The sequence below is a fragment of the Acipenser ruthenus genome, chromosome 20, assembly GCF_902713425.1.
Source record: "Acipenser ruthenus chromosome 20, fAciRut3.2 maternal haplotype, whole genome shotgun sequence".
Classification (NCBI taxonomy): Eukaryota; Metazoa; Chordata; class Actinopteri; order Acipenseriformes; family Acipenseridae; genus Acipenser; species Acipenser ruthenus.
Genome location: NC_081208.1, coordinates 16,563,134 through 16,575,946, shown reverse-complemented (window position 1 = coordinate 16,575,946; position 12,813 = coordinate 16,563,134). Strand labels below are relative to the sequence as shown.

General features: G+C 38.6%; 1 protein-coding gene across 3 annotated transcripts in view; it reads right to left on the bottom strand.

Annotated features, from left to right (window-relative positions):
• Nucleotides 1-8,012: 8,012 nt before the first annotated feature.
• Nucleotides 8,013-12,813, bottom strand: part of LOC117425217 (CD209 antigen-like protein C) — a 37,240-nt gene continuing 32,439 nt past the window's right edge. For all 3 annotated transcript variants that reach the window (XM_058994017.1, XM_058994018.1, XM_058994016.1), the window contains 4 exons: nt 12,345-12,629; nt 8,712-8,863; nt 8,392-8,504; nt 8,013-8,273 (listed from right to left, as the gene is read on the bottom strand). In XM_058994017.1, coding sequence (XP_058850000.1) covers nt 8,102-8,273; nt 8,392-8,504; nt 8,712-8,863; nt 12,345-12,629 — 722 coding nt within the window. In that variant the 3' untranslated portion in view covers nt 8,013-8,101. The remainder of the gene's footprint in view (nt 8,274-8,391; nt 8,505-8,711; nt 8,864-12,344; nt 12,630-12,813) is intronic.

The following is a 12,813-nucleotide window of genomic DNA, read 5'->3' as shown; positions in this document are numbered from 1 at the left end:
TGGTAGCCGAAGCATAATCAACAAGTAGAGAGAAATATCATCTGTAATTGACAAACCCAGGACTGGAAGACCCAAAAAGCTTTCTAACAGGGATGAGCCATACTTGAAGATAATATCCTTGAGGAATAGAAAGAAGACAAGCATTGAATTGACAACAGAACTGGCAGAAGGCACAGGTGTCGTTGTCCATCAAATCAACAGTACGAAGGTCACTCTTGAAATCAGGACTTAAAGGATGTGTTGCAGTAAGAATACCTCTGTTAGGAAAGGGGAAGAAGACTAAAAGGCTAAAATATGCACAAGAACACAGAAATTGGACTATGGAACAATGGTCAAAAGTGCTTTGGACTGTTGATGGATGGACAACGACACCTGTGCCTTCTACCAGTTCTGTTGTCAATTCAACGCTTGTCTTCTTTCTATTCCTTAAGGATATTATCTTCAAGTATTGCTCATCCTTGTTAGACAGCTTTTCAGGTCTTCCAGTCCTGGCTTTGTCAATTACAGATGATGTTTCTCTGTACTTGTTGATTATGCTTCAGATATTCAATATTCTCCATTGAGGATTTGACACAAACAGAAGCAATCTTCTTTTTCAAGTCTGAATTTTCATCTTGGACCCTGCTGTAGTTTCTCTGCAGTTCAGAGAGCGTGTCATTGAGCCTGCTATAGCCACCAAGCAGCCCTGAATGACTTTCACTGAGCCTGCTACTCTCACCCAGCAGCCCTGAATGACTTTCACTGAGCCTGAAATCTGAGGGGAAAGAAGTAAAGAGATTGATGAGAAACAGATCTGATTCATCAGTGAAGACTCTAATAATAGCATCACAGGAAACCAGTATTCAATTTCATCTTCTGCCAGTTTTCAAAGCTACAGGGCTATATAATAGTTTTTAAACAAAGCTTATCGAAATATATTCAGTAGTAAACATTATTATGTTTACATGGAATTGATCTAAAATAAATAACACACGTTTTACTGTACTCCGCTTTCTTTATTGGGGAAATCAACAGATTAAAAAACGTTGCTGCTTCCTGGTACCTGATCACTTCCTGTTGTGCTGTTGTTCAGAATCAATCCAATGGCTGAGCTGCAATCAGACCATGTGACCTACAGCACAGGTACCAGGATGCAGCAGTTTATATACGAATTCTATCTGCAATTTATAAGTAGAACCTTTGTGTATTTTGGGGGGCTGGAGCCAGGACTCCTCCCCTGTGTCACCCCGCTAAAATATCTGTCAGTCAACCTTTAATTACCTGCCAGTCACCCTATTTAAACCGTAGCCTGCTTCCCGATTCTCGTCTTGCTTTTCAGTTTGCTGTTAACACGCAGACTTGCAAACCCAATCTTAAAACACACCTTTCATTTTCATCTGACTCAGATGAAGAATTTCTCTCTCCTTCTGGCTATCTTCCTTCAACAATCCACCAGAAAAACTTTCAAAGAAATCCTCCCGTCCCGCTTCTCCTCCATCTGACAATGCTGCTGCTTCAACCTCTGCTTATACAGCTGTGCCCGCTGCCATTCCTCTTCGTCGCTCTAAACGCTTTAGACCTCAGGGTGATTCTCCAGCGCAATTTTTTTACAAAGACTGGCCCATCGCTGGCCCACCGACAAACTTGTGAAAGCTCTTTTCAAAAAAGCATTGCCCCTTGACGCATGGAGCGATTGGTCTGAGTCTCAGCAGAGATCCAAACTAATCAGTTCACGCGCTGCCCCTGCTGCATTGTAAGCTTCACTCACCTCCGATTCAGCGACCTTCAGTTTTCAATTTCATCTGATCTTTTCTTTGATTTGCATCATCAGATTTTTAACGATATCAAGCAACTCATTCATCCTCTTTCCATCACAATTTCTACAGTATCTGATCGCCTGGATGCACTAGATAGCAGGATCACTCGCTTGGAACCAGAAGCCATTACTTCCTCATCATCACAATGGCAACAGCAACAGTGTTCTCTCTGCCACTGCTTCAGTCACGCCCACACCTACTCCCGAGTTGCCAATTTTCACTCTAGCGACCGCTTCTGGTTTAGGAACCTCCTCTGCTTCAGTTGTGCATCGGCATTCTCTCTCTCCTCAACTGAGATGCAATATTAATGAAGTTAAAGACGTTAATTTGGTCTCTATTCTTATTGCTAGGGGTCTACTTAAATCGCGATAAATTTACGTATTTTTCACGGGTATGTTGCGGAATAAAATGAGGATTTCGCGGACCTGTTTAATTATATATATATATATATATATATATATATATATATATATATATATATATAGTGAAAGACTTCACCTTCTCGGGTTCGTTGCCCCTTTAAAAATTGACCCAGACACAGAAATAGGCGGTTCAGCGCTTCCGCGCACTTTTAATAAAACAAACAAAAACACAAAACAAACACCTAGCTCTTATCGAGCACTAACTACACACGCAGGAACCTAACTAACGCAGGACGGCTAAGCCGTTTCCCTGCCCCACAAAACAGTTTAGTAACACACTTACTTTTCAACTTTCTCGCTCTCTCTGACTGCTGGGAAGCAGAGCACCTCGTCTGCCTCCTTCTCCTCAGCAGCCCTGAGCAGACTGACTGCTCTCCTTTTAAACTGCCCCATAACGCTCAGGTGCGGATAATCATTACTAATAAAACAATTACACAACAAGTGCATTCTCACATGTTTTCTCTCTTGCAGGGAGGTTTTAACCCCCTCCCTGCTGTCTCACTCCACCTGCTTCCTCACAATATATATATATATATATATATATATATATATATATATATATACATATATATATATATATATATATATATATAAACTCTCTCCCATTGTAACTGCCATCAACATTGCTGTGTTTTATATTATAATAAAGTGTGGATCTCTTTAAAGGTCTCGTGCTTGTTTTATTGCAGTCCTTCCTCAATGTGTGAGTGTGTGGATTGTTTCTCAATTATATTAATGTTAAATTATGTGTGTTTATCTAAACTGTAGTGTGTCCTGTTAGAATTACAGGATAGCAAGTCAAATTGGATTTATATAGCGCCTTTCATACAAGAATCTCAAAGCGCTGAACAAAACAAAAAAGTCAAAATAAAACACATTTGTATAGAAAGCAAGATCAAATATAAAAACAGTTTGGTATAATATGATGTGATCAGATTTTAAAACATGGTTTAAAAGTTAACTTTAAAAAAGCTAAACTATAAAAGTATATTTTTAATTTTGACTTAAAACCATCAACTCTCTCTCCCTTCCTTTGTGTGTACACTTGTGGAAGGCACACATCAGCTGATCATAAATCACATGGAGGTATATATGTGAATAAAAGCTCCTTTATATAATCTGGTGTGATATCATTAAGTGCTTTATAGGTCAGAAATTCAATTTTTAAACCAAATTTAAACTTCCCAGGGAGCCAGTATAGTGAGGCCAGCACAGGAGTTCTATGGTCTCTATCTTTTGTTCTGTATCAGCTGCAAATGAATTGTGGTGTCATCTGGGAGCTTAGTAAATACAGCACTATAGTAGTCAAGTTAGGAATACACAAAAGCATGAATTAGTTTCTCAGCATCAGACAATGAGGAATGTTTTTCAGATTGTAAAAACAGACTTTGGTGACTGCTAATATGATAAAGATAAATCAGATTTAAATAAGATCCCTAGATTTTTGACATTTTTTTTATGTTCGTGGTTGAATTGTCCTGATCTGTATTTAAAGATTGTGTGGCTTCTAGTTGCGGCTGAGAACCTAATAACAGAACTTCTGTCTTATCAGGGTTTAACTGTAAAAACATTTGGGACACTGTGACAGCAATCGAATGAATCTTGATGTTAAATCTCCCTCCCGACCTGTGACGGTGCTGTGTAAAGGGAACAGAGTGCCCTGGACTAAATGGCACGAGAGTTTATTCCCAGAGTTAGGTGGAAGTCGGCCATCTAGTTCTTGTTGTAGGTGTGCATAAAGTTCAAAATAAATCGTGAGAAACAGAAAATGCAAGCACAAATTCTCCAAGAGTGAGTTTTCTACACAGCTGAGGATCACAAGATTTTAGAGTAAGAGACAGATCTCCACAGTCAACTACCATGTGATCCAGAAATTCTGAGTAGCAACAAGTAGAGGTCTACCTAAATCGCGATTTCGGGGATTTTGCGGAAATCGTGAAATTGAGGGGTCACCGCGAAATTCACCTCTTAGGGGTCAATGCATATAAACAAGTACGGAGAGGGAAAACAATCATTTAAATGAACAAGCGACACAAACTACGTATCTTCCTTCTGTAGATAGCCATTTTTGATGGATATCTTCCTTCTGTAGATAGCCATTTTTGATTTCCGTCCTGTGGATTGCACTTAAGCAAAAAACAAACAAAAAACATCCACAAATAACATTTACAAAATAGATTCTCAGAAGCAGTTAACGTTCTTGTTTACTATTCAAATTACAAAGTTTTAATCAGCCTATCAGTGCGTCTTTACTGCTTCTATGTGACCTGTACTGTGCAGTAGGGGTTGGGACAAAGTTGGTGCTGTATTGTTTTGATTTAGGTTGCTAAATCTAGTTTTCAGCATTGGAAGTAAAATAGTAGAAATGGACGACAAAAAAAGCAAAGCATATTTGGCTGATGATCGTTTCAAGATATTTCCCAAAGAAAATACAATCGTTAGCTTCAGAATCACACATTAAACAAAAGGCTACTGTTGGAAAACATGGATCGAGAATTGATTAGCAGTTTGCTACGCATGTGGACTGGCAGAGCTATACTGGTGTTCTTTTCTGAAAAGAAACTAATATTGCAGATAGCAGACTGTTTGGTTCAAATTGCATGTACTGCTAACAATTGATAAGAGACCTTGTGTCTACAAGCTTCTTGTCCAACATTGACTGCAAGCTAACAAGATATAGGGCAGCAGTGTGGAGTAGTGGTTAGGGCTCTGGACTCTTGACCGGAGGGTTGTGGGTTCAATCCCCAGTGGGGGACACTGCTGTTGTACCCTTGAGCAAGGTACTTTACCTAGATTGCTCCAGTAAAAACCCAACTGTATAAATGGGTAATTGTATGTAAAATAATGTTATATCTGTATAATGTGAAATAATGTATAATGTGATATCTTGTAACAATTGTAAGTCGCCCTGGATAAGGGCGTCTGCTAAGAAATAAATAATAATAATAATAATAATAACAGTGCTATGGACCAAAAGGGGCCAGGCTCTAAGACTTTTGGGAATACAAAGCATAAAGGAGCTAAAAGGATCCCAGGGACTGCTGTTGGACCCAAAGGTTCACAGGGAGAGTAAGAGATAATGCCACTGGACTCAAAGGGTCTAAGGCAAAACTGAGAGATAGGAACAAGGAAGATGACAAAAACCAGATGTATGGACCTTTTTGGGGCACCAGGGGTCTGAAGAATGCACTGAGTTCAGAGGTCGTCACACTAGACTACACACACAGACACACACACATCACACACACACACTCACACTAAATGAAATATATGGTAACAGGATCATGAGTTGTACCTTTTCTATTGGTTAAGTGTCAGAGAAAGAGGAGGAGAGAGACACCTATGCAGAAGGGTATTTAATGTCATGCAACAATTGTAAGAACGAGTATTCTGTTTGTCCTGTACCTGGGACCAGACTCCCTGCATATTTCAATAAACCTAACAACTGAGTGAAGAAAAGGACTCTGTGCATTTTCTTGAATCTACTTACTCACCATCCTTTTTTTAAGTTACATCAGCTACTACAGAGGCTGCTGAACAGAAAGTAAAATAAAACAGCTTTCAGAAACCAAACTGGAAAGTCAGGCCAGACCAAAAGTATTCCTGTCTGCAAGTTAAATCAGTACTAAAACGATCCCGCACAGCCACCTCGCTTCAACCTGCTGCTTGCTTTAAACGCAGTTGGAATTTTAGACCTGAATAGCCAAGTTCTCTATGTTTTGACTCGGTACTAATAAAATAAATTGTTGGATGGGACAAATGATATGACAACGAACGTGCTGCATACATTGCCTTTATTAAAGTATTTCCGATACCCTTGTGTAACCGTGGTTTGGAGTTGTTTCTAATCAATTTCCACATCTGTATAACTTGACAAAGCTTTGCCTTAACTTCCAACCAATTCAGTGGATGCAGACGTGCAGTCTCAATGTATGGGCAAGTCAACTGCAGGGGGATGCTGCATGCCTGCCTTTAACAAATGCCAGCACTCTGTTTTAGTAAGGAAGCAAGTACCATTATTTTTAGGCTTTATACCATGATATTTATAGTTTTCTGAAACACCGTCTACTTAGGTTTATTTAATGTGTATATATATATATATATATATATATATATATATATATATATATATATATATATATATATATATATATATATATTCTTATTTCAGACTGACACAGATATTTTTCCCCTTCGAATACATGAAAAAAGTGATACTGTACTGTGTTTAAACTGCCACCTCGGCCCTAAGGTCTGACTCATCGCAGAGATTCTTATACTTTTTAACGTAGCATTTACAATGCGGTTGTGCTCTGAGCCGGCTTAGGTCCGAATGCGCACACATACCATCTAAAATTACAATATGTGCTCGGTGACGTCATAACGACCACTGAAGGCATGACGAGTTTTACCATCCCTGCTGTTTCATTTTTGTGTGCGATGTGGCTTCCCTCTGGCACGTTATAATTCTGATCATTTACCTCCGTTTAGTGAAAGAGGCCCTTACTGTCTGGTGCCTCTGTTACTATAGCCGTGACACTACCAGCCACAAGAGGGAGCCAGTCACCACTAGATCATTCCCAGTCCAGTCAGTGGCTGGAGTCCCTCTTGAATATCAGATTAAACATGCTGTAGCAGTTATCTAATCAGGGATAGCAATATATTTAATGAGAAAGCAATGAGTGTAGCACCCGGGAGGGGCACTGTTTTTATTCGATCGAGGTGGGATCAGTCAAGCAGAACACCAGGAGGAAATAAACTAAGACCACAACAATATGCAAGGCAATGAACATCTTATTAAATACAGGTGGTTAACTATATTTAACAAATAGGACAGGTCTAGAATACACAGTCACGGCATGGGGTTTGCACTGTTCATTTAAAACAATACATGGTCAATTATAATTAAAAACAAAGTGCAGTGCTGCTCAATACAATCACAGAGACGGGGCTTACTAAAAACAACAATGTATCCCTGTCTCCCGCACTCCTCTAAAACCCCAATGCCTTTAAAATACTAATTTCAAAAACCATTAAAAACACACACACACACGGAGGGAGACAGGAAGCACAGCAGGAGCCTCGCTCTAAATGTCGGCGGCTGTTTCTTTCATTTTTCTCCCCAACCCACCGCCGAACACAAACGAGTCTAATTCCTTCTCTGCTCCTACTGGCTGTGCATCCAACCTACACTGCAGCAAACCCGGGTTCACGTCACACTGGACCAAAAACAATCTCTCGAAGGAATGAAATCAGAATCTTTTATACCAGGCGCTCAACTTCTTCAAATTATTCAATTAGCACCTATGGGGGCTGAGAACATCAACGTGCCAGTGAGATCTGTGCAAATCTACAACAAAGTAACGTGCCAAAATAAACATGCTTTATAAATGTGTTAAAATAAAACAAATGAACATTAAATCAAATGTGAATAAATCAAAACATGAATATATTGCAAAAACAAAATCAAACGTGCCTAAATAAAGTGACATGGTCACCCCGTTACACAAGCAAGGGGTCTTAGTGGATAAATGTAAAAAAAATCTATCAAAATGGCATTTGAATTTACAGATTCTTTATGAAAGCTCTGGTTTTATTTTTTAATATATATATATATATATATATATATATATATATATATATATATATATATATATATATATATATATATATATTATATTATATTTATATATATATATATATATATAATATATAATATATATATATATATATATATATATATATATATATATATATATATATATATATATATATAAAATACTTATTGTTCAATAAACTTAAAATGTAAGTAACTTGTGGTTCATTTTTTCGCTTGTTTGCTTTCTAAATAGAGAGAGAAAGTGAAACAGACCCACATTGGTTTTATATATTGATTATCACTGCCATGGTTTCACAAATCCTATTATATTGTCCCAGTCTGCACGTTCCATCAAACCAGTCCTTAAGGGGATCTTCCAAGAACTTCAGATGTGCACAATCCTCTCCGGATGAGTCCACTTCCTTCCAGTCATCAGGCTCATTACCGTACCAGAATCTGAAGGAGATGAGGTGCAATGCCAGTCAGTATCACACAATGTCAGTAGAAAAGGTTGTTTGCTGCTGTATCCTTTTAATCCTCAGCAGTGATTTCAGAATGAGATTGAAGCTCTTACTTTGCCTTGTCATTGAGAGGAGTGCCGTCCACCCAGAGCCAGACTCCTTCAGTAACAGCGTCTGTCAGGCCAATCCAGTGGTAATTCTTTTTAGCATTCTCATGTAAGAATTTCTGCACAGAAAACAACAGTTTACTATTAGTTACAATGGAGCTGTAAGATCTTGAGGCAAAGAGGGGTGTCTTTTTAAAGAAAGAGAGACCCTTACTGTACTTCAAGGAAAGGAAATTAAGAAATACATGAACAGCGATTTATATTTTTTATTTAATTATTTTTTTCTGCAAAAGTATTCTTAAACTTGAATGTTTGCAATACTGTACCTGCTCTGCCTCGCTCTCTATAATCACCAGGTCTGCTCCCATTGACACACAGCTAGACCGGCTGGAGTGCCAGTCCATTTTATCAGGTGAGAAGTAGTAGCACTTTCCATTGGACTCCACCCAGTTCACTGGACAGGCTTTACAAACCCGCTCTGCACAATGAGAGAAAGAAGCAGTGCATGTTAAATAGAAACGCCTGGAGATCTGAAGAAGGGGGCTGCACCTACAACACAGGGTTAGATTCTGAGAATTACCACGATTTTCTGAGAAGGAAACTAATGTCATTTTTAAGCCATGCACGGTTGCTTTTAAAAAGACTTGCAGTTTGAAAATGACCACTAGGTGGGGGTGTAACTTAAATTTCTGCCTGTTCAGGAATTACTAAGTCTGGTTAATAAGGATCTGAACTAGTGGCCTGCATACACCCCCAGCAAGGGTCACCACGTTGTCACGGACTGACCCTAAAACCTGTCTTCCCTTGTACAAGGTCCAAGCATCTTTTTTGAGTGAAAGGTGGATGCGACAGAGATGTCTGGCTCTTTGATAGAAACAGCTTCATTTATTTGAGGCTTTCCCAGTGATGATGGGAATGAGAATTATATTGGAGAAAAAACGACTAGAGACCTGTCTTTTTAATGATGTTGGACAGGGTCCGACATCGGCCCAGAAAGGGAAAATTGTAATGTCGGACCTGGTCCGACATTAACATAATCACACAAAAAGTTGATGTTATATATAAAACAGCATGTCTTTTAATACACATACAGACATGCTCAAATGTGTTGGTACCCCTCCACAAAAAATGAAGAATGCACAATTTTCTCTGAAATAACTTGAAACTCACAAAAGTAATTGGCATCCACCATTGTTTACTCCATATTTAATAGAAATCAGACTTTGCTTTTGATTTTTTATGCAACATAATATTGTAAATAATAAAATAAATGAAAATGGCATGGACAAAAATGATGGGACCGCTAACCTAATATTTTGTTGCACAACCTTTAGAGGCAATCACTGCAATCAAACGTTTTCTGTAGCTCTCAATGAGACTTCTGCACCTGTTAACAGGTAGTTTGGCCCACTCTTCCTGAGCAAACTGCTCCAGCTGTCTCAGGTTTGATGGGTGCCTTCTCCAGACTGCAAGTTTCAGCTCTTTCCATAAATGTTTGATAGGATTCAGATCTGGACTCATAGAAGGCCACTTCAGAATAGTCCAATGTTTTGTTCTTATCCATTCTTGTGTGCTTTTAGCTGTGTGTTTTGGGTCATTATCCTGTTGGAGGACCCATGACCTGCGACTGAGACAGAGCTTTCTGACACTGGGCAGTACGTTTCGCTCCAGAATGCCTTGATAGTCTTGAGATTTCATTGTGCCCTGCACAGATTCAAGGCACCCTGTGCCAGGCGCAGCAAAGCAGCCCCAAGACATAACTGAGCCTCCTCCATGTTTCACTGTAGGTATGGTGTTTTTTTCTTTGAAAGCTTCATTTTTTGTCTGTGAACATAGAGCTGATGTGACTTGCCAAAAAGCTCCAGTTTTGACTCATCTGTCCAAAGGACAGTCTCCCAGAAGGATTGTGGCTTGTCAATATGCATTTTAGCAAATTCCAGTCTGGCTTTTTTATGTTTTTCTTTCAAAAGTGGAGCCCTCCTGGGTCTTCTTCCATGGAGCCCACTTTTGCTCAAAAAGCGACGGATGGTGCGATCACAAACTGACGTACCTTCACCTTGGAGTTCAGCTTGTATCTCTTTAGCAGTTATCCTTGGTTCTTTTTCTACCATTCGCACTATCCTTCTGTTCACTCTGGTGTCGATTTTCCTCTTGCGGCCGCGCCCAGGGAGGTTGGCTACAGTTCCATGGACCTTAAACTTCTTAATAATATTTGCAACTGTTGTCACAGGAACATCAAGCTGCTTGGAGATGGTCTTGTAGCCTTTACCTTTACCATGCTTGTCTATTATTTTCTTTCTGATCTCCTCAGACAACTCTCTCCTTTGCTTTCTCTGGTCCATGTTCAGTGTGGTGCACACAATGATACCAAACAGCACAGTGACTACTTTTCTCCATTTAAATAGGCTGAATGACTGATTACAAGATTGGAGACATGTGTGACACTAATTAAAGAAACTAATTATTTTGAAATATCACTATAATCCAATTATTTATTATCTTTTCTAAGGGGTACCAACAAATGTGTCCAGGCCATTTTAGAATATCTTTGTAGAATAAGCAATACTTCATCTCTTTTCACAGCTTCTTTGCTTTATTCTATGACATACCAAAGGCATGCAAGTATACATGATAAAATAGCTTTTAATTTCATTACTTTTCAGGAGGAATGAAGCATTATTTCAATGAGCTGTAAGGGTACCAACAAATTTGAGCACGTCTGTATAAATTTGTATCGTATTGTATTGTATTATAGCAAGGATCCTGTGAACTTTGGTTCACCTGACTTTTTAGAGAAAGGAGAGTTGAAAATAAGAACTATGAGATAATGTTCCAGTATTTTGGAAATTAGTTTTATCCAATTAATTTTGAATGTTTTTTTATAACTCCTTGACCGGATCCTTCTAGAATATATCATTAACTCAAAGATAAGAACTGTCAAGGCAGATTGATGATCACATTTAATTGGGACTCCTGATGTATTCAATGGTGGGAAAATCCTATATAAGCCCAGAGCAAGACCCCATTTGATACCATTGAACTTGATCTTGCAAGCTGACGTGGTCCATCGGAAAAACTGATTGTTGTTTGGTCGTATTCAGTCTCTGCCTTTTGAAGACGGTTCTTATTTGTCAATATATCCTGCACCATATACTGGAAAGCATGTATTTGAATTTATATCTCATTTATATTGGATGCATTGCTATAAGGTATAGAAATTATGTTTTAGTCTTAAGAGATTGGTATATTGAATGTTCTAGAACATAGCTCTGGGTGCTTTAGCTTTTTGCATTTTATAGGCTAAATATATAATAACCATATTTGTATTACTGTATTGAAGTACTAATGCTGTTAAACCTGTAAAGGCACTGGATCGCCCAGATTGCTTATTACTTATATGGTGGTCTGCACAAGCAACCAATCCATTTTTTAAAGCATCTAATAAACTGAAAAGCGCACTACTACTGCTCTGATTCATTAAATGTTTAAATTAAATGAGTCTTTGTGATTTTCTTGATTATTATGAAGTTGTCTGGACATATAGCAAGCCCAGTGCACGAACAAAACCACTTACAGGAGTTTAAAACATCTTTGTCCTCCCTGAACATCTCCCAAGAGTTTAAGAGTGTGTTCAGAGCATATATATAAATAAAAATAATTTTGACAATGTGGCTCCTATTTATAAGTCCACTCTACAGGGATGTTTTATTAGGCAGTGCAAGGAGCTGTATTTATTATAAATAATGAAGCCACTCACTCAAAATACCAGATTTCAGAACATTCATGTGAATCTTACTCATCTCTTTCCACGGTAGACTATCAACTGACAAAAATACTAAAACAGCATTTCCTATACATTCTGCTCTTAATTAAACATGTTGTATATAATTTGCATTTAAGAAAGCCCAGCGCTAGCTCAAGATGCATTGATAATGCCAACGGGACTGTACAGGACTCACCCTTTGAAGAGGATTTGACACAAACAGCAGCAATCTTCTTTTTCATGTCTGAATTTTCATCTTGGACCCTGCCGTAGTTTCTCTGCAGTTGTGAATGAGATTCAGAGAGCCTGCTGTAGTTACTCTGCAGTTGTGAATGATATTCAGAGAGCCTGCTGTAGTTTCTCTGCAGTTCAGAGAGCGTGTCATTGAGCCTGCTATAGCCACCAAGCAGCCCTGAATGACTTTCACTGAGCCTGCTACTCTCACCCAGCAGCCCTGAATGACTTTCACTGAGCTTGAAATCTGAGGAGAAAGAAGTAAAGAGATTGATGAGAAACAGAACTCTTACTGTAAAACTTATTATAAAATCACAGGAAATCAGTATTCAATATCATCTTCACCCAGTTTTCAAAGCTAAAGGACCTAGTGCTGGGACAATATCCGAATATTCAAACAAAAGCTGCTTGAAATGTATTAGTGTTGGCCG